Source organism: Macadamia integrifolia, chromosome 10 (genome assembly GCF_013358625.1).
Source record: "Macadamia integrifolia cultivar HAES 741 chromosome 10, SCU_Mint_v3, whole genome shotgun sequence".
NCBI lineage: Eukaryota > Viridiplantae > Streptophyta > Magnoliopsida > Proteales > Proteaceae > Macadamia > Macadamia integrifolia.
In genome coordinates this window covers 9,527,590-9,549,232 of record NC_056566.1, presented here as the reverse complement: position 1 = coordinate 9,549,232, position 21,643 = coordinate 9,527,590, and the positions used below count along the sequence as shown (strand labels likewise).

The following is a 21,643-nucleotide window of genomic DNA, read 5'->3' as shown; positions in this document are numbered from 1 at the left end:
ATCAAAGCAATCCCTATAGTGATTCCAATTCTAAATTGACCGTTCTAGAACTTCCGGAGTTGGATAGTTCACGACCAATTCTAATCCAAATCGGCTGATACCAGAATTTTAACTCAAAATCAAATAGTGAATTTGTCCCTAATGATTCCAGTCTGAATCAAATCCGAATCAGTCGTAAAAATGCTAGAATTGACACTAAATTCTAAAAACCAACAGCCCAATTTCAAAAATCCTAGATATGCCGTTCTATAATGATCAGAATTGGGATTGATCCAAACTGGAAAAATCAACTAAGGATTTTAAACTTGGAATTGGAGATCGAACTGATTCCTATAGATTTTGATCCAAATTGAATCAAAATCAAACCCAAAAAAACCCTAGAATCGCCCTCAAATCTAAAAGCCCAAGATCTAGTCCTATAAATCTTATAATCGATTTTAAACACGGAATCAAAGTTCAAATCAGTAGCTGCCAATACCAATCCAAATCCAAATCAAATTGGAATTGACCAGAATCAGTCCCAAAACCCTTAGAATCAACCTATAAATATATTATAATTACAAAATTCCCCATGTTATCATTATAGTAGTACCAAACCTACAATATTGCCACTTGTCATCTTTCTAGATTTTAACTTCCTTGAAAACACTAGCATATTTGATACAATTGATTTCTTTGAAGAAAATGTGAAATAAGCCATAATTAATAATTATAAAAAAAAATTTTTATATAATTTAATACTTTATAGGTTATATTTTTCTAACTTCAAAATCGATATTGGATGAATTATAGTTTTTTTAATACATTGAGACATGTTTGTTTATCTTTTCATTTTTAGGGTGCTATCCATATGACAATTGTCATTTGCGTAAACTAACTTTTATATGAACATTTTAATCATAAGGATCATGATGGATTCGAACCACCATCCCTTTGGAACATGTTTGAGACATACCCATGTTTCAAGTGCTCTACCAAATTGAGCTAAAGACCCATAAATAGATTTTAGCATTTACAAGTAACCGTAAAAGCTTACATCATTTTTTTTTTTTCTTTTTTTTTTTTTTGGGTTGTTGGGGGTGTGGGGGGGAGTGTTTCCGAGGCCTACATTCTTGAAAACAACTCATATAAAAATTAAGATCTACTATTATCCTTACTAAGGTGATACTATCAGCAATTGTTTACTCAACTGTCTCAACTAAAAACTCAAATAAAGAAAAAGACAATCATGCATGCACACACACACACACACACACATATTTAAACAACAACAACAACAACAATCATAACATTATCCCAACTGAATGGAGTAGGCTACATGAATCCAATAAGTAAAAGTAAATAAGCATAAAGGAACGGTTAAAGAGATTTGGGGATAAAAGAAGAATTATAGCAGTATACAAGAACTCATCATGGGAACATCCCCTATAGGGGGTCGGCAACACGGGTCTTTGTCCTCCACGTAACTCTATCTGAAGTCAGACTAGAGTCAAGCCCTACGGTTTTCATATCGTTTCGCACTACTTCGTTAATAGTCATCTTTGGCCTTCCCCTACCTTTTCTAGTTCTCTGTAAATGAATCTGATCACTCTTTCTTACTGGGGCGTCCATAGGTCTCCATTGCACATGACCATACCACCTCAATCGGCTCTCACGGAGGGAACTAGAAAAGATAGGGGAGAGAGAGTGAATAAAATTTGGAAGGCTCTTCCTCATTCTACAAAGCAAGAAACAATGGTAGACAATGGAACCACAAGCACCACCACCAATAGCAAATGTGATGGAAGAGCGAAACTAATTGCGTCGCCGAAAACTGCAAATAGAGAGGAAATTTTGGTCACAAATTCTAAAACGTTATCCATGCATTGATACCATAGCAGTTTTTCATGCATAACCCTGGTGTAATTCACTTATATGTCATAACCCTAGTGTAGTTCACTTCCATGTCCTTCCAAAGAGTTTTGATGAGGATTAATTTTTTTTAGCACTCATATGCACAAACAGTATCCAAAAAACACAACAAACACAATAGAAGACATATACAAGATCCAACTTCTCAACTCAACTAAGTATAGGAAGAACTAAGCAAATAGTACTTGAAATTACATGGATTATCTTACTTTTCCAACATAAGCAAGATTCCTCTGTTTCAGATTTTTAGTCAATGAAATGTTGAAAACTACTCCATAGTTTCATACGACCACTATTGATTCAAATGCTTGCATCAAATGATGAAAGAGCACACCAGGTTAATCATCCTAGTGGCCATTTAAGCCACCTGTAGAAAAACCATTCCTTGCTTTTGGGACTAGACCTCTTTTAAGTTAAAATACTATATATATATATATATATATATATAAAGAAGCACCTTTATCACTCAACGCATCTTTCTGACCAAATATACAATGGTATAATACCCAAAACTCATTATAATTGTTGTTGGAGATGAATATGCACAATCAAACCGGCCAAGATAGTCTCAAGTTCTCCCTTTTTCCCCTTAACATGTCTCCTTTACAGCATGAAGTCACTAGAGATAATGGCCAATTCCAAGGATTAACAAATTTAAGATGTCTAAAGAAAGGTAAGTGACAAGGACAGCTATAGGATTATTGGTGACTAATGTTGATTAAGGTGTTTCACAGCACCTGTAGTGAAATTCTCACAAGAAAATTACAAAATAGAAGTGTCACAGGGTCTACAAGAACTATATGGCATTCAATTTTGATGATTAGTAAGAGTTCAATCCTCTTTAACCAACTATCGCTGGAAGCCTACCTGCTTTTTTAGCACCATTCTAGTCTGCCCCAGGTGTTCAACTATCAATTCGAGCTACTCAAGTTAATATCTAGAAGCTAGGCACAGAAGTAACATATAGAAAGAAGCCTGCAAAACAGAGCAATCTAACTTATAGAACTAGTTCTCCACAAGCATAGGACCAATAGACACTACCATATCATCTGATAGAAATTTTTCCATACATTACTGATTGTTCACAACCAATCATGGATTTTGTAGAATTTACTCTCAGCTCAAGATTTACCATTACAAATTTACAATTGTGAAATGACAAAACTAAATTCCAAGAATGAAATCATAGGAAAAAGAGGGGGTGGGGAGGTTAAACCAAATTGGTGATAAGAGTATGGGAAGGGGATGAAATTTTATAATATCAAATTCCACCTATAAAAACAATAAGCTAAAATCTCCACCTAAAAGGGAGCAAATACTTGAGAACGCCTATAGAAGAAATGGTTCAGTAACTTGCGTATGGAATGTTGCCCACATACCTGAATTTTCTCAAACCAAAGAACAAGAAAGTCCAGTAAGTAAAACAATTGAGATGAAAAAGCATCTTCCCAAATGGGAACCTACATGTAGCACACAAACAAATAGTTCTTAAAGAACACCACAACAACACTTTTATGATGAGATACAGAAATAAATGGAGAAATGTGAGAGAGAAAGCAGAAAAATGATAAGATTGATCTCAAAAATCAATTTAACTAAGAGGTTGAAAAAGACAGCGGCAAACTTTAACAGGTAAGAGGGGAGTTTACAATCCAGTGCAGAGGCAAATTTCTGCTTGATCGGCTTTGTAAAATAGAAATGTGAAAAAAGAAGAGGAAGAAAATAACCACAAACAAACCTATGCCCTAAATGACCCAAATAGATTAATTGCATTGAGATTGGAAAGCAAGTTGTAATATTTGTATCTATTTTAATTTTTCTTTTACATTACATTTTGTAAAATATAAAGATAATCTTATGGTTTCTAAGTGGACACAAATCACATATTCAAGAATAAGATAATATTAAAACTGAATAGGTCAACAACAAAAGACATACCACCAAGATTAAAGCCACTATCCTGTAAGTAGTTGACTAAGATAGTCATAGGGTTTCAAATCACACTAGTTATTGTTTCATACAAGAACGGATGTTTATTATTGTTTATGTTTGTTTGTTAACAGAATCACCACCTCCACAGTTCCTTGCTCTCTTTTTTATCCAAATCTGAGCAAACTCAACTGATCTTGTTATATGGATTGACGATATTAGTCCAACAAGGCTTAGTTTGATGTTGCAAGAAGAGGAGGGTGACATCTTGCTAAAGCTATCTATTGTAGGTAGGTAATGAAGTTGACATTTGTTCATGAATTGTTGAACCATAGACTGCCCGTAATGAAGACATCATCCCAGTCGTAACTAGCAGAAAGAAGCCACATATCCATTTTGCTCAAGTGCAAAGAGTTTCTCTCTCTCTCTCTCTCTCTCTAACCCATGCTGCCAGGGGTGGGGATTGTTATCCTATTTGCATGAATCACCCAATCACAAGACCACAAGGATATCGAAGACTACTAGAAAAAAAATGAAAAAACACAGAGAATCCTCATACCTTCAACTTTTTAGATAGAAATTTCATAGTAACACATGCATACATTATCATCACCATAATAATAGATGGATCACAACAACATTAGAAAGGGAATACATTAATACATACACAGATTTACCTAGGAAATGTAAAAACAATTCCTCTCAGTAAATATGATAAACAATTAAATCCCCCTCTCAAAAAAAAAAAAAGAAAAAAAACCCCTCTGAGAGAGGTGCCAAATTGAATGCAATAAGACACTTCAAGGTGCTTTCATGTTTGTATGTGTATTTAACTATCTGTGTGGTCCAAGGTGTGAATTCCCCTTTGTCTCAGATTTAGACCAGTCTCTTATGTGCATAAGAATTTCAAGAATTTTTCAGGTAAGACAAATTTTCTGAAAGGTTTATGTTTAGCAACAGTTAACCATCTTTGTGCATCACCATTATGCACATCAATGTAGTCAAAGGAATCAAGCAAGAAGGATACCTAGCCTAGGCAGTGCTAAGGCAACTAAATGAAAATCAAAGTTCCCCACTAACTCCACTTTGTCAGTCAACTCACCACTTGTGCAAACAAGACCCATCCAAAACAGTTCCTTTATTCAGATTTCAACAATCTGCCCCACTTATGTTGATGAGGAAACCCAGACAAAAGGAAAAATAAAAAAGGAGAAGAGAGAGAGAGAAACGGAAGTAAAAGAAAACTCTTAATTCTTACCATGTTAAAAATAAATGACATTGGACCAGAAAGAAACATCTCATTTGACTTGACAATGATTTGGGGCTTGACAATCCATTGATACACTGACTGAAACCAGAAACATGACTCATAAAAGTCAAGCATTGAGTGACTAGAAAAAATAAAAAGCTTGTCCCCTCATTCAAGCAACAAGTGGCATTACAAATAAGATCTTTACACATTCTAAAGAAGATAGGCACCTTCGCAGTTAGGCACCTTTGCAGTTGCCCTGCTGGTTTTTGTTTTAGTGCTCTCTAGTCTCTCCCCTGCTGATGGCAATGCCGAAAGTGGAGGTTAGGCTAGTGAGGCAATTGTTATATGTCTGATTTGTTTCATATTCTTCTTGTATTCTCTTTTTTCTATTTTTAATACAAACAACTTTTAGCAAAAAAGTGCGAAACACTGGTTGGTCATCCTTGGAAACTCTGTTGGTGAACTGAATGTAAACATCAATTTGTAAAGGGTAAAAAACAAAACATAAAAAAAAAAAAGAAATAGTAAAGCAGAAATAGCAACAAAGGAAGGGGAGAAGGCCACTAGATTAGAGAAAATTAGAACTTGATAGATTAATCAGGGAATACCATGACCATTTTCAGACGATTCCACATTTTCTCCCCCGATATAACAGTCGTCAGCTCGTTGCTTTATAAATATTACTCCATTTTTTTAGCTTCCTTTATTTTTTAAATAAAATTTTCCATTTTCCTCTATGCCATGATAAACAGGGAAGAATGACCATTTGAACAACACTGAGCACCAACCATTTTCGATGATCAGCATTTCTTCTCTGACAATTACATTGCTTTAGAAACCCATAACCAATCCCATCTGATGGTAGGACTCCAAAAAACTGTATCAAAAATTAGTTTACAGAATAAACTTTAGCTTTACAATCCTACTAAAACTTCTATTTTAGGGTTTTGAATTTGTGTCTACCGAATTTGCCTCCAGGATTTCGAATTTTGGAGATTCCTGCCCTTTCAGTTCATTGCTTTTATTCTTACCAGTCTTGCACATTGTCCCCCAAGATGCAGGATTCTCAGCTCTCGTAATTGGCATGGCCTATCTTCTCTGATAATTGCTTTTATTCTTACCAGTCTTGCACATTTTTCTTCTTATAATTCCATACTAAATATTCCATGTATGTTTCAGAACAACTTAGACTACAATAGTTCTTAAATTTATTCTCTTGCCATTAGTTTTCCATTTATCAGATAGCTTCCCACTAGTTTTTACTAGTTCAATAGCTTGAAATGCAGGGAAATATCAGGAAAGAGAAAGGAATTTAAGAATATAAATGCAGATCTTCTGCCTTCATTCACTCTCTATGGAACAATATGACCTATAAGAATACTTACTCCTTACAAAAGGAACCAAGTTTTTCCTTTCTTCCACTACAAAATAAGAACTAAGTTTTTGGCTATGAGAATATAGACTTTTAACTTGAAAATTAGGTTGGTCAAACTAAATTCTAAAGAAAAATGACTCATCTTTTCAATATTTTCCCTTAAGGAAGATAAATAATCAATGCAGCTAAGCTCTAGCTCTATCAAGCAACTAAAGTTATTGCCCTTGAAAGTTCTGCAGGACTCTATGTGTCTCAATATATTTCTTACATACACTAATAGGTCAAAAGCTGATGGATTTCAGTGGAGAAAATGACCAACATCAAGTCATATAAGTGTAATACTATTGAAGAATATTTATTTACCTAGACTTTCCATCAGTCTCTTCGCGAACTTCGGGTTTCTTATCAATCTCACTTCTAATTTTGTCAAGTAAGGCATAGTCCAATCCTTTCACCAAATGTATGTGTTCCACATCACCTGGAGAACATTCATACACTAACACAAATATTTCATCCAAAAAAAAAAAAAAGAAAAGGAAAAAGAAAAGAGGGAAGGTTCTATTGTTAAGAATTAAGAGCTAGAGGAGCATGCATATTTTAATGGAATTCAACAGTTAATGGCCATAAAAAACTGATACTCAATTTAAAAACCCCCTGATTAAAAGAAAAAAAAAAAAGAGGTGAATGACATTTCATATATTGCTAATAATCAAACTACCCAACATGTATCAAGTGTTTAAAAAGCAATGTACCGACCTCCAAGATATCTTATGCTTATCAGCTGACCTAAGAAAACAAAACCGCATTGGTTTAGACATGACTTTACAATCTCATGTAGTAGATCTCATGTAGTAGATTGTGGATAGGATTGACCATGGAATGGTAAAAATTGAATGCGCTAGCTTGTGTTGATCCAAAATAAGCGTTCAAATACAATCCAATCCATAAGTAATCGACTTTGCAAATTTAGTAACCATCAGAAAATGGATGAAGTCCACCTAATTTGAATGAAAAAACATCAGAGTTCTCTACTTCACATTTCAAAGTTTTCTAGTTCACATTTTCTCAACTTTAGTGTCATTTTCATATTGCGGATGGAGGTAAGACTGAAACACTCTACTGCAAGAGGGAAACCATTCATCCATATCTGAACTTCTTTGTAAAATAGACAACCGTGGTTGGAATATGTACATACACAAGGATTCATGGACACACATAGAGGCTATTTGATTGAATTTGAGTCTATCTCAGAGCGAGAGATGAAATAGTAAGTTGCAAACAGGGGGAAATTAATGGCGGAAGTGTTTGAGAAATGGAAAGGTCGAATAAGAACCATAAATATTTTCTTTCATTTCCTGACGAAACCTCTTGAATCGTGAAAGAGAAGACTCAAGTTCTGGTTTTCAAGGGAGGAAAGTAAGAAAGGGATCTTTGGTTTTGGGTAGGGCAGGTAAGGTATGCCTCTCCCCTGCATGCCCGATGAGTCCCGATGAGTTCCCTTCAGGATTTGGTTCAGGTATAATGGATTTGGGAAGCCGCTCGAGTTAAAGGATCAAATCTCTATTGGCCAGGAGAGGATCTTGAGGGGGTAGGGGTTTGTGCCCGTGGTAGCTCCTCTGCTGTGACTAGAGAGAGAGAGAGAGAGAGAGAGAGAGAGGCCTTTACCTAATTCCCTGACATGAACTCCGGTTATTAGCTGAAATCCGGTGGCTAGCCCTTGGGAAGACGATGGAGTTGTTGAGGATGAAACACTCGGCGAGGAAGAAGAGGAGTAGAGTTTTTTGAAAATGTTTCTTCGTTAGTTCCTAATATGCCCTTTGACCCAACCATTTGAGTTAAAGAACCTATTCAAAACTTTAAATTGAATTTACAATTTTAACCTCACAAAATGACGCAAGAAGACAACATGTAGCGGACAATATAAATTAGGTTACAATGTATATTGTAACCAAGTCGGTTACATTTAGACCTACCCATCATTAATCTTCTCACTTATTTGTTGAGATCATAATGTGCAATGCGTAGGGTTCTCTGCTCCTTGAGATTGAAAGGGAGGTATATCACTATCATCTGTAATGTCTGTGAATTATGAACTCCTTACTCCTCTTTTCCTCTTTTTCATTTTTTCCCTCAGTTGATCCAAGCCTTGCACCAAAAACCAAAAAGTTAATTCAAACCAGGACAAAAATTGATACGGCCTCTCCTTTTTTGTTCTTGGCAACTGTGAAAGAACCACCCTTGTATAGGTGGAATCCTCAATTTTGCAACACAGCTGGACCACAGACCACAGACCACAGACCCAAGACAATCTTTTAAGATTATATATATATATATATATATATATATAATATTTAAATCTGGGTATTATATTAAAATGGAGGGAGCAAATTTGAAGATTCTAAAGCATGGATGGTCAATGGTGGGGTAGAAGTTTTTGGCTAGCTCAGTTTATTTTCATTGAGAGCTTCTTACATTCAGTGTTTGGGGAATCTCATTTGTCCATCTAATTAGGGCCTGGATGGTGCAAATGAACAGGGCATGTGCCCTCTTGGACAAGGAAACAAGCAGATTGTGGATATTTTTATTAGGGGATGTTGGGGGTTCATAAGATGAGAGAAATGTGTTTCAGTTGGATAATGTAAAGATTAGATTTCCATATTTTCTATTCATTAAGATTTGAGGGAATTAAATCTAAGATCATGGTCAAACCTGATTCTATTCTTACAGAACTGATGGTTGGCATAATTAAATACTAACAGGAAATGTGGGGTTCTTGGCAACTTCCTTCATGGAAACTCTTTTAAACATTGTTGTCTCCCATTAAAACCTCTGATGACCTATAAAGCCTAAGCTTTTTTTTGATGGTCGTTTTTACCACCTTCTTAATTATACCACTGCTAAAGAAAGCAGAATGGAACTGATGGGGATATACTCAATGGAAAATATTTTTCAACACTGTATAGGCAATTCTGGTTTCAAAATATTTTTCCAATATTACCTGTGAGATTTTGTAAGTGGCTAGGAAGGGGGGTGGTTGTTTCACCACGAGTTGCTTAATTCCACAGACAAGCTTGAGGTCTGCAATAGATGGTAGTTTAAGTATTGTTTCAGTTTAGTCATTCTTAGATGTTCTCGAAAATTATTAAATTATAACTTGTTTCAACTTTCTGAAGAATCAACAAATCGCTTCATTTATCGGAATATGGATAACATTGAGTTAGGTGAGAATGTTGACAGTAATCCTCGAGTAGGCATGATATTTAATTCAGAGCAGGATACTTATGACTTCTATAACAGTTATGGAGGAAGATTGGGTTTTAGTATTTGAAGAGATTTTGCACATAAGAGAAAGAAAGACACGACAATTATAACTTCATGGAGATTAGTATGTAATAAAGCTGGTTTTCAGAGAATAGATAAGCGAGACATCCATAAAAAAAAACCACGAGCTAAGATAAGAACAGAGTCTCCAGCACGGATAGGGATATACTTGATGGAAAATGAAAAATATGAGTGTCGTCATTTTGTGGAAGAACATAATCACCACCTTCATATTCCTGGTACTAGGCATTTTATGCGTTCCCCAGAGGAAGATTTTAGAGATACATTCATATGAAATAGATTTAGTAGATGATTCAGGGATCAACCCTAAGGCTGCATTTGAGTTAATGAGTAGGCAAGCTGGCGGGACAGAGAGTCTTGGCTACATAATGCAAGATCAGAAGAACTATCTACGAACTAAAAGATAATATTCCTTATCATATGGTGAAGCAGGGAGTTTGTTGAAATATTTTGAAAATCAGAGTATGAACAATCCTTCATTTATATACTCAATACAGTTGGATAGTGATGAACAAATCACTAATATTTTTGGGGCTGATCCTAAAATGAGAATTGATTATGCACAGTTTGGTGATGTTGTTAGTTTCGATACCACATTTTGTACTAACAAAGAGTATATGCCATTTGGGATATTTTCCGGTTTTAATCATCATAGAGGGGTTATTATATTTGGGGCTGCACTTTTGTATGATGAAACAGCTGAATCTTTTAATTGGTTATTTGAGGCATTCGCATAAGCAAATGAGCATAAAAAACCTATAACCATCTTCACAGATCAAGTATGGCAAAAGCATTGTATGAAGTGGCCTGGGACATGGCATGGGTTTTGTACTTGGCACATAATGCAAAATGGCATTAAACATCTAGGTCATATAATGAAAGATGGCTCTTGTTTTCTCAAATATTTGAAAATTTGTATATTTGAGTATGAGAAAGAATTCCAGTTCGAGAATTCCTGGAAAAAATTATTTCGTGATACAACTTGGAAAAAAAATCATGGTTGCTTCGTATTTATGGAATTAAATGTAAATGGGCAAAGTATTATATGAAAAACACATTCACAATAGGCATGCGAAGTACACAAATTAGTGAGAGTTTTAATAGTGACTTAAAAGAATATCTAAAATCTCCTTTGGATGTTGTTCAATTTTTTAAGCACTTTGAAAGGGTTGTAAATACTAAACGAGCTAATGAATTAAAGGCTGAATTTGATTCAAGAAACAAACTTCCAAAGTACATGTTCGGGATGTCACTTGTTTTCAAACAAGCTAGGGATGTCTATACTTCATACATTTTTGAGAGATTTCGAGAGTAGTATAACTGAATTTGCAAAATAAATTTTCGGAACGAAGATACTTCATTTCATGTATATATGGTTGGCATTGTTGGTTCTGAATGTGAGTATAAAGTATGTTGTAACCCAGTTTACATGACTTTTCAATGCAGTTGCAAGAAATATGAGACGTTTGGCATTCTTTGTTGCCATTGCTCGAAAGTTTTGGATGTTCTAGAGTGTATCCCTGATTCTTATATTTTGCAGAGATGGACACGGATATCAAGAAACATGGTAGTGGAAGACCATAAGGGGAAACAAGTTGTTGAAGATGTGAATTTAGACTATACATAACGATACAAATATCTTTCTCTTCAACTTGTGAAGATAGCATTACAAGCTTCAAATTCAGCTGAAGGATTCGCATTGTTTAAGAATGGGATTAAAGAATTATGCCAACAACTTGAAACTATCAATATGTCTGATGTTCCAAAGAATCTTGTGCCTAATGAGATCTTTAATATAAACAATGGACTAGTATTGAAACAAAAAAATTCTCTCACTCAAAAAGGTAGTAGAAGGAAGAAGCCTTGGGTAGAAAAAAAGGGGAAAAAAAGGAAAAGCAGAGGACCAAGTACTAAGTTAGCTGCGGAATTTACAATAAACAATATGCCAATGAGTTTCATAGAAGTTCTCTAGGTAGTTATTTACAATTGTGGTCTAGTAGCTTCACAAGTTTTATCCTTCATGATTTTTGGTATTCCAACATATTGTTGTCATTGTGCAGACCATTTGATCAAGACCTTTCTCAGTTTTCTTCCCAAACATTGGCATCATCTATTCTGCACCAATACTAGGAATGGGTTTAAGGACATTATTTATCATCTTTGATTGTTGATTTTGGTTGTTTATTTTTGGATATTGATTTTGGATTTTGATTAAGGACACCTATTTTGCATAGAACTAGTTTACTTTAGTTTAGTTTTTTTTTTTTTTACTTTATTTTGCTTTAGATTTAGTCTTTTGAAATCTAACATTTTTAGATTGTAGGTGAATCTTTAGCTCAAAAATGGAAGAGCACTTGGGATTTTTCTCAGTGTATGATGGTTCGAATCCATCAAGATTCTTGGAATTCTAAAGCTTGGTTTTGTGGTGTAGTTTCAGTGGTGTTAAATCTGGGTTGTGGTCTTTGAGCATGCCTTACTTTTCCTTTTGAGGAAGAATATTCTAAGTGGTTTTCTGTTAATGGGAGAAATATAATTTCTTTTGTGCTCAGAATGTCTTTGCAGTTTCAGAATGTCTTTTTGAGTTTCTCTCTTTCAGCTGCTTTTGTCTCTGTTTCAGAGTTCTACAGGTTAATTGCTTCTATATTGTCAAGTATTTGCCAGAAATTGTCATTTGAGTTTCTCTCTTTCCTTCTTTGGTGTAGCTACATTTACTGCTGAAATTCTTTGGTGATTGGTGATGACTCTCTCTATTTGTGATTATAATTATTTTATTTCCAAGTTTAGTATTGTGTAATTTTGATTTCATCTAATCAAAATTATCACCTTTTGAGGAAGAATATTCTAAGTGGTGATGATCTCTCTGTTTGTGACTTAATAACAGAACAAGTATCAGTTTGCAATGGAAAACAAAAGAGAGCCCCCAACGGCTCCAGCCAAGTTATGAATGAAAAAATGCGTCAGGAGATCAGTCTACACCTTCCTCAAGAACTATCACTACTTCACCTCAACATCAGCTGTTATTGTATTTCCTGCCTCTGTTTCAATTCTCCTCTCTCAATCATCACTTGTACCATCCTTGTTCCTTCTCCTTTCAATCATTTATCTTCGTCTTCAATCACTCTTTTCTGTTGCTGGATTCCCACCCTCATCATAGTTCATCTCAATTCTCAATCTAAAGTTATCTCGAACCCTCTCTTCCTCAATTTTATCTATCCCTTTCACCCTCTTCTTCCTCCTACTGCCAAAGCCTGTGAAATTGATGCTCTCCACCACCACCAACACAACATGATATCTCTTCAATCTTCCTTTTCTTCTTTCCTATCTCTTTATGTTCCTCCCCCCCTCATAACCCACATATGCAACTCCTTTGTTATCCTCTCATCAAACGCACGCACCCTCTCTACTCTTCCTTGCCTTCAATATCCTTGATGATTTTGGCTTCTCTTCACCCAATATCCCTGTCAATCTAGGACTGGACTTTGTGGAAGCTCTGTTTCAGTACCGAATCGTATGAGTGTATAATCATTCTGATAGGATCAGTCCCTCCATACCCTGGGAGGGGATTTTCATTGCATATTTTTACTCCCTCTTCATTGTCCTGGACATCATTGCAAACTGCATGTTATTCAAGAGTCTCAAATCAAGCTCTCATATGGACCTTGAGTGCAAATATGTTTACCCTGAAGGGATTCTGGGGTAAGAAGACTGCAGCACTATAACGCACTCGAAGAATTTGCAAGAACTACCCTGAAGAGCTTTGTTATGGACTCATTTTTCTGTTTCAGTATCAACTGAGTCTTTCTTCTTGTAGATGGATACTTTGTAAACAGTTTCATTTTTTTCATTAACAGAGGCTTTTGTTTCTTTTCTTTAGATGGTTTTAAATCCTGTGTAATGAAACACATTCCAGGGGGCTAGTTTATCCACTGAAAAGAATAAGTTTTTATACTGTAGAAAGGGCAAGAATGCCCAATGCCAGAATTATGACAATCATTATCAAGCTATGAAATAATTCAAACACTTGATATTTCTGTATTTATTATTTATTCATTCAGATCCAGAATTACTGATAAGAGTTTAGCATTTCAATGTGGGCCATTCCATGCAAAAACCCATTCCAAGAGCGACTTAGGTAGTACAACATCAAGGTTCCCTTTTAGTCTTGACGGCAAGAACATGAACCGAATACTACAACTAAGTTCAAGTAGCTCAACAGTTTCTCTATGAATTCCAATCTCTGCCAATGGTCATCTCCAGCAGGCAGAGCTGAGGATTGTCTATTGTTCCCAGACAAATTGAGCTGCACTTGATATCAACTTGAATTAAAATAATAATAATAATAATGCTGGTAAATTGGGTTATAGTGATCTTGCATAAACCACATCATACTCCATTAAATTTTTTTTTTTTAAAACAAATGCACCACTCCCTCTGTTGTGTCCTCTCTTCTGCTCGGGAGTTCTTAATGTGTACGTTAGCACCACTCCCTCTGTTGCTCGGGAGATCAGAAGAAGGAAAGAGGGAGAAGAAATAGAAGAGTAGATTTTGGTTTTTTTACTGTTTTGGTCGAACCGGCCCGATCGATTTTTCAAACCAAAATGTAGAAACGCAACCCTAAAATAATGTAGAAGATAATGGAAAAACAAAACAAACAATGCACACGGATTTTACGAGGTTCGACAAGGTTGCCTACGTCCCTGGTGAGATGAGATCCTACTTTACTATCAATGGAGAATAGGATTACAGCGCTCGTCCTCACACCTCTCAGTATTGCTTGCATTACAGAGAAAGAAACCCTCACTACAAATATATAGCGAAAAAACCCTAATCCGGATTAAACTACAATTGCCACCCTAATCCGGATTAAACTACAATTGCCCTCAAATAAAAAATTCGAGCGGGGGGCTACGCCCCCCTACACCCCCTGCTATGCAGGGGGGCCTCCTGCCCCCTTGCAACCCCCACGGCCCGCTAACCGGGTAGCAGGATCGCCATCCTGCCTGTCTAGGTGCTGCACCAGTACTCCCTGGATTAAACTGCGACGGAATACAAGACATCATACACCAACAATCTCCACCTTGGCTTGAATTCGGTCGAGCCTCCTGTAAAGATAACTTGTAGACGTCTTCATCATTGTACCTCATTAGAGGCACAAACCCGCACCTGTTTGGTGCGTCCCTCATCTTCAATAATGAGTAATATTAATCAAGTCCAAACAAGACTCGAACTTCTCTGTAGTAACTGGCTTTGTAAACATATCTGCAGGATTGAGATCTGTATGAATTTTTCTCAAGTGAATACTGCCTTCTGACGCAAGCTCCCTGATCTTGTGAAATCTCACATCAATATGCTTTGTCCTTGCATGAAACACCTGATTCTTTGCAAGGTGTATGGCACTCTGACTGTCACAGTGTAACACTGTACCTCCTTGCTCCAGCCCCAACTCATGAACCAGTCCAGCCAACCAGACTCCTTCCTTGGCAGCCTCAACTGCTGCCATGTACTCTGCCTCTGTAGTGGACAATGCAATTGTAGACTGAAGCATCGCCCTCCATGATATAGGTCCACCAGCTAATGTAAACACATACCCTGTAGTAGACCTCCTCTTGTCTAAATCACCAGCATAGTCAGAATCAACATAACCTGCCAATTCTGTAGAACTTCCCTTGCCACTGAACATAACACCTATATCTTTAGTCTTGCTCAAATATCTGAAGATCCACTTAATTGCATTCCAATGCTCCTTCCCTGGATTACTCATGTATCTGCTAACAACACTGACTGCATGAGACAAATCCGACCTGCTACAAACCATAGCATACATGAGACTCCCAACTGCGCTAGCATAAGGGACTTGAGACATCTGCTCCACCTCCTCATGTGTTGTAGGGCATTCCCTTTCAGATAACTTGAAGTGGCCAGCTAACGGAGTGCTAACCGGCTTAGCCTTTTCCATATTGAAACGCTCTAGCACCTTTTCAATATACCTCTTCTGAGTTACCCAAAGTTTTCCTGCATTTCTATCTCTAAGGATTTCCATGCCAAGGATCTTCTTAGCGGCACCAAGATCCTTCATCTCAAATTCAGTACTCAACAAAAACTTCAAAGAGACTATATCATGTTTGTTCTTTGCAGCAATGAGCATGTCATCAACATAAAGCATCAACAAAATAATGGAATTATCACTTGACACTTTATAATAAACACAACTATCATACTCACTTCTTGTGTAGCCAATCTTCATCATGTGGGAATCAAAGTGCTTGTACCACTGCCTAGGAGATTGCTTAAGACCATAAAGTGATATCTTAAGCAGACAAACATGGTCTTCCTTTCCCTGCACCTTGAAACCTTCAGGTTGCTTTATGTAAATCTGTTCCTCCAAGTCACCATGAAGAAATGCAGTTTTCACATCAAGTTATTCAAGTTCTAAATCATACATGGCCACCAAAGCAAGTAGTACCCTGATCGAAGTGTGTTTCACACTGGAGAGAATATTTCATTGTAATCTATCCCCTCCTTCTGTGCATAGCCCTTGGCTACAAGTCTAGCCTTATACCTTTCACGCTTCTTCTCAAATGCTGCCTCTTTCTTACGAAAGACCCATTTACACCCAATGATTTTTCTTCCCTTGGGTTTTTCCACAATCTCCTAAGTCTTGTTCTTCTGTAGAGATTCCATTTCCTCCATCATAGTTGTCATCCATTTATCATGCTGTGCATCACTCAAAGCATTATGGTAGAAAGATGGATCACCTTTACCTACAGTGAGGGCATAGGCAACCATGTCCTCAAACCCGTATCTCATAGGTGCTTTGTGAGTATGCTTCCCTTTACCCTTTGCCACAGTATAGGGAACTTCTACTGCTTCCTGTTGTCCGGGTAAGTCACTTGATGACTCATTCTCTCTTTTTGTTTCTAACTCACCTAACTCCACCTACACAGTAGAATCTTCTTTATTTTCATCAACTGCTTGTGAATTGTAATTTGACTTCACTATATAAGACTCATCAAACACAACGTCTCTGCTAACCACAACTTTCTGTGAACTTGGATCCCACAACTTGAATCCCTTTACGCCTTTCTTAAAACCAAGAAAGATACATTGCTTAGACTTTGAGTCTAACTTGGAACGCTGCTCACTCTCAACATGCGCATAGGCTGGACAACCAAATATTTTTAGAATAGAATAATCTACTGGTTTTCCTGTCCATACCTCTTCAGGAATTTTACAATCAATTGCCTTTGATGGAGACCTATTTATGAGAAAACATGCCATGTTCACTGCTTCTGTCCAAAATCTCTTGCTCAACCCTGCATTCAGCCTCATACTCCGAGCTCTTTCTAAAAGTGTTCTGTTCATCCTTTCAGCTACACCATTTTGCTGTGGTGTCTTTGGAACTGTGAAGTGACGTGTAATCCCTTCTGTTTTGCACAATTTTAGAAACGGCTTGTATGTGTACTCTTCTCCATTATCTGTTCTCAAGTATTTAATTTTCTTTCCTGTCTTCCTTTCTACCTCAGCCTTCCATTCCTTAAATTTAGTGAACACCTCACTTTTATGCTTCATGAAGTAGATCCAAACTTTCCTTGAGTAATCATCAACAAAGGTCACGAAGTATTCTGCCCCACCTTTAGATTTTGTTATTGAAGGACCCCATACATCGCTGTGTACATAATGAAGCACCCCCTTACTCTTATGTTTTGCAGTTTTGAAACTAACATTGCACTGTTTTCCGAACACACAATACTTGCAGAAGTTCAGTTTACAAGTTTTTACTCCCTTCAACATTTTTCTTTTATGAAGCTCCATCAATCCTCTTTCTCCCATATGCCCTAATCGCATGTTGCCACAGATAGGTATCATCTGTATCAAATACTGTATCTGTAGTCACAGATGCTCCACCTATAACTGTGCTCCCTATGAGCCTGTATAGGTTTCCTGCTAGCTGTCCCTTCATGACAACCATTACACCCTTAATAACTTTGAGAACTCCACCTTCTGCTATGTACTTGCAGCCATTTGAGTCAAGTGCCCCCAAAGATATTAATTTTTTCCTTAATTCTGGTACATGTCTCACATCTGCTAAGGTTCTTAATATCCCATCAAACATCTTGATTTTGATAGTGCCTATCCCAATGGTCTTGCATATGGCATCATTCCCCATTAGGACAGACCCACCATTATATGGTTGATATGTATCAAACCAATCCTTATGTGGACACATGTGATATGAACATCCAGAATCTAAAATCCAAGAATCAGAAGGTTGATTCTTACCTGATGATATAGAGAGTACATCTTCATCATCTCCATCTGAACTGTCAGCCACGCTAGCTTCCTCATATGCCTTATCTACACCTTTCTTCTTTAAGTCCGCCTTCCTCTTCAAGCACTCTTTCTTCAGATGACCTTCCTTCTTGCAATAGTAACAAGAGATCTTTCTCTTTGCCCCTTTTGATCTCGATCGACTCTTCCCAGATCCTTTCTGATTTGATCTCCCTCTTTCCTACTCCTTGTCACCTCCGAAAAAACCTTCTCCTTGAGATTTCGTACTACTGGCCTTCTTCCTTGTATCATAGGACATGAGGGCAGCTGCGACTTCATCCATCTCAAGGGTCTCCTTCCGTACAAGAGAGTCGTTACTAGGTGATCATATGATTCTGGGAGTGACGACAGCAATAGTAACGTCTTGTCTTCGTCCTCGATCTTAACCTCCAGGTTTGCAAGTTTACTTACGATCTGATTGAACATGTTAAGATGCTCTAATAAATCCGTACCTTCCTCCATCTATAGAGAATACAATTGCTTCTTCACGAACAACTTGTTCGTTAAGGACTTCGTCATGTAGATGCTTTCAAGTTTCGCCCATAACTGCGGTGCAGATTCAATACCCACAACATATTGTAGGGCATCATCAGAAAGATTTAATCGGATAGCACTTACTGCATTTTCCTCCATCTCTTTCCAATCTTCGTCAGTAATTTTTGCAGGTTTCTTCAACTTCCCCAACAACGTTTTTGCCAAACCCTGCTGTATCAGAAGATCCTTCATCCTTTGACGCCAGAGGGTGAAATTGTTCTTCCCATTAAACCTCTCGATGTCATACTTGACATTCGATCCCTTCCCTGCCATCGTGATAGTAAACCCTAGAAAACGGAAACCTAGAGCTCTGATACCAATTTGTAGAAACGCAACCCTAAAACGATGCAGAAGATAATGGAAAAACAAAATAAACAACGCACACGGATTTTACGAGGTTCGACAAGGTTGCCTACGTCCCCGGTGAGATGAGATCCTGCTTCACTATCAATGGAGAATAGGGTTACAGCGCTCGTCCTCACACCTCTCAGTATTGCTTGCATTACAGAGAAAGAAACCCTCGCTACAAATATATAGCGAAAAAACCCTAATCCGGATTAAACTACAATTGCCACCCTAATCCGGATTAAACTACAATTTGCCCTCAAATAAAAAATTCGAGCGGGGGCTTGTGCCCCCTACACCCCCTGCTATGCAGGGGGCCTCCTGCCCCCCTTGCAACCCCACGGCTCGCTAACCGGCTAGCGGGACCGTTGTCCTGCCTGTCTAGGTGCTGCACCAGTACTCCCTGGATTAAACTGCGACGGAATACAAGACATCATACACCAACAACTGCAGCAACTAGTAATTTCGATGACAAACAAAAGCTGGGAGAGGGAGGATTTGGAGGCATTTATAGAGGCTTCATGAGTGATCTCAATATTGATGTTGTTGTGAAAAGGATCTCTAAAGGATCTAGACAAGGGATGAAGGAGTATGCATCAGAGGTGAAGATCATTAGTCGATTGAGGCATAGGAACCTCGTACACCTTGTTGGTTGGTGCCATCAACGGAAAGAACTACTTCTTGTGTATGAGTTCATGCCCAATGGAAGCCTTGATTCCCATCTATTTCGAAATAGGGGTTCCTCGACATGGGAGTTAAGGTACAGGATAGCTCTTGACTTAGCCTCTGCATTGCAGTACCTACATGAAGGGTGGAATCAATGCGTCATCCACATGGATATTAAATCCAACAATGTAATTCTAGATTCCAACTTCAATGCTAAACTTGGGGATTTCGGTTTGTCTAGGCTTGTGGATAATGAGAGAGTGTCACAAACAAGGACTCAAACAACCGATATAGCTGGTACCATGGGATACATGGCACCTGAATATGTCATTACTGGGAAAGCTAGCAAAGAATCTGATGTCTATAGCTATGGAATTGCTCTCTTAGAAATTTCTTGTGGGAGAAAGGCCATTGAGAAGATGGTTGACTCAAGTGAAATAAGTTTGGTAGAATGGGTTTGGGAACTCTATGGAAGAGGAAAACATCTAGAAGCGGCTGACCCAAGTCAAGGTATGGATCCTGAGAGGCAAAAAATAGAGTGCATGATTGTTGTTGGGCTATGGTGTGCTCAACAAGATTACAATCCCCAACCTTCTATTTTGCAAGCTACTAATGTTCTCAAATTTGACGCTCCACTGCCCATTCTCCCATTTCGTGGGGTGCCTGTTCCTTCACCATTCTCGATTACATAATCCCATGGTTGTACAGAATGTGATACAAATCATACCCAACGCTTGTCCAGCAACTACGCTGCCACTGATTTCTGTGTGTTAAACAAGTCATCCCTTTAATCTTCTCCCTTGGCAACAATCTTGCGTAATACATGTTAGGCAGAATGTAATGTATTAAGTCACCTCCACTTTCTTTTTTAATGTAATTTTTATTTCAGAAGTTTCTGGTTTTCTCTGTATAGTTAAAAAAGTTTTTTGATCTTTATGGAAATTTCTTGCTTACTACTTTTATAATTAAATCTATATTTACACAAATTCCCCTACTCAGATTTACTTTTTAAGATTCAAGCAATTTTTCATGTCTTACATCCCTAAATTTGCCCTACTCCTATTCTCTACCCTCCCGTTTCAAAACCCACTCCGATGGCATTCCACTCCCACAATCTATCTCTCCGCATCTCAAACCACCACCACCATCTTTGACTCTGCCTTCTGATGAGCACATTTATGTGTGAAATCTAGGGTAGTAAAACATGCATTTTACATATTTAGAATGGAGCTACCTTGGGTTTTACTCTCTTTTTGCAGGTTTTATATTTTCAAGGTCTTAAGGACTATCGGGAGCTATATCTTCAATTTTACACGTAAAGAGGTCCTATTTCTTTCCATGGTTGCGAAGAGGACGAAATTCTAAGCAAGATGGACGTGTTCAATTAAAAGTACACATTCGTTTGGTCACCCGTACAAATGATTATTCTTTTTCGGGTCAGAAAAAGAATAATGGATCAGAACTGAACCGAGATGCAGAACCAGCCCGTTTGCAATTGTCCCAGAGGTACAAGGAATACTCCAAATGCCAACAAGGATCGATGGACCACATCTTTAAGTGATTAAAGATTTGTTTTTGGTAACAACAACTACCTAGCTTAGTTGGTGAGCTATGGTGTACAAAATTCTCTTGCTCACCAAGAGGTCTCAAGTTCGAATCTTATAGTTGTTTTTTTTTAGAAGATTTTGTTGAAGATTTCCTGCTTTTCACTCACTTAAAGCACTAAGGGCATGGAGGGGATTTCCACATCAAGTTAGAAGCAAGCAAAATCGTGGAAGCAAGAAGAGAAGAAAAAGAAAAAAAAAAAGGAAAGCAAAATCGTGGAAGCAAGAAGAGAAGAAAAAAAAAGGAAAGAGAAAAAAAGGGGAGAACCAAAAATTGTCCAAATCTTCTCTCTCCTCCACATCATCACCAAAGATTGTCCAAATCACACAAAGGAAGAAAAAAAAATCGTACCTAGG

The 21,643-nt window shown here is 37.4% G+C and overlaps 1 protein-coding gene and 1 long non-coding RNA gene across 3 annotated transcripts; one reads left to right on the top strand and one right to left on the bottom strand.

Annotated features, from left to right (window-relative positions):
* Positions 1-1,272: 1,272 nt before the first annotated feature.
* On the bottom strand, positions 1,273-8,267 carry LOC122091044. 2 transcript variants are annotated; one of them, XR_006143795.1, is made up of 4 exons: positions 8,133-8,267; positions 6,831-6,945; positions 2,779-2,886; positions 1,273-1,813 (listed from the first exon to the last, which is right to left on the bottom strand). It is a non-coding gene; the product is annotated as an uncharacterized LOC122091044 (long non-coding RNA). The 2 variants fall into 2 exon arrangements; XR_006143796.1 differs by lacking the exon at positions 2,779-2,886.
* An 11,270-nt stretch (positions 8,268-19,537) lies between these two features.
* On the top strand, positions 19,538-20,374 carry LOC122092175 (L-type lectin-domain containing receptor kinase IX.1-like). Its single transcript, XM_042662516.1, has one exon. The coding sequence runs from the start codon at positions 19,538-19,540 to the stop codon at positions 20,372-20,374; it is 837 nt and encodes a 278-aa protein (XP_042518450.1).
* The last annotated feature ends 1,269 nt before the right edge of the window (positions 20,375-21,643 follow it).

Excerpts from the sequence above, each read along its gene's own strand:
- LOC122092175 (XM_042662516.1), top strand. The coding sequence starts at position 19,538 with ATGAGTGATCTCAATATTGATGTTGTTGTGAAAAGGATCTCTAAAGGA.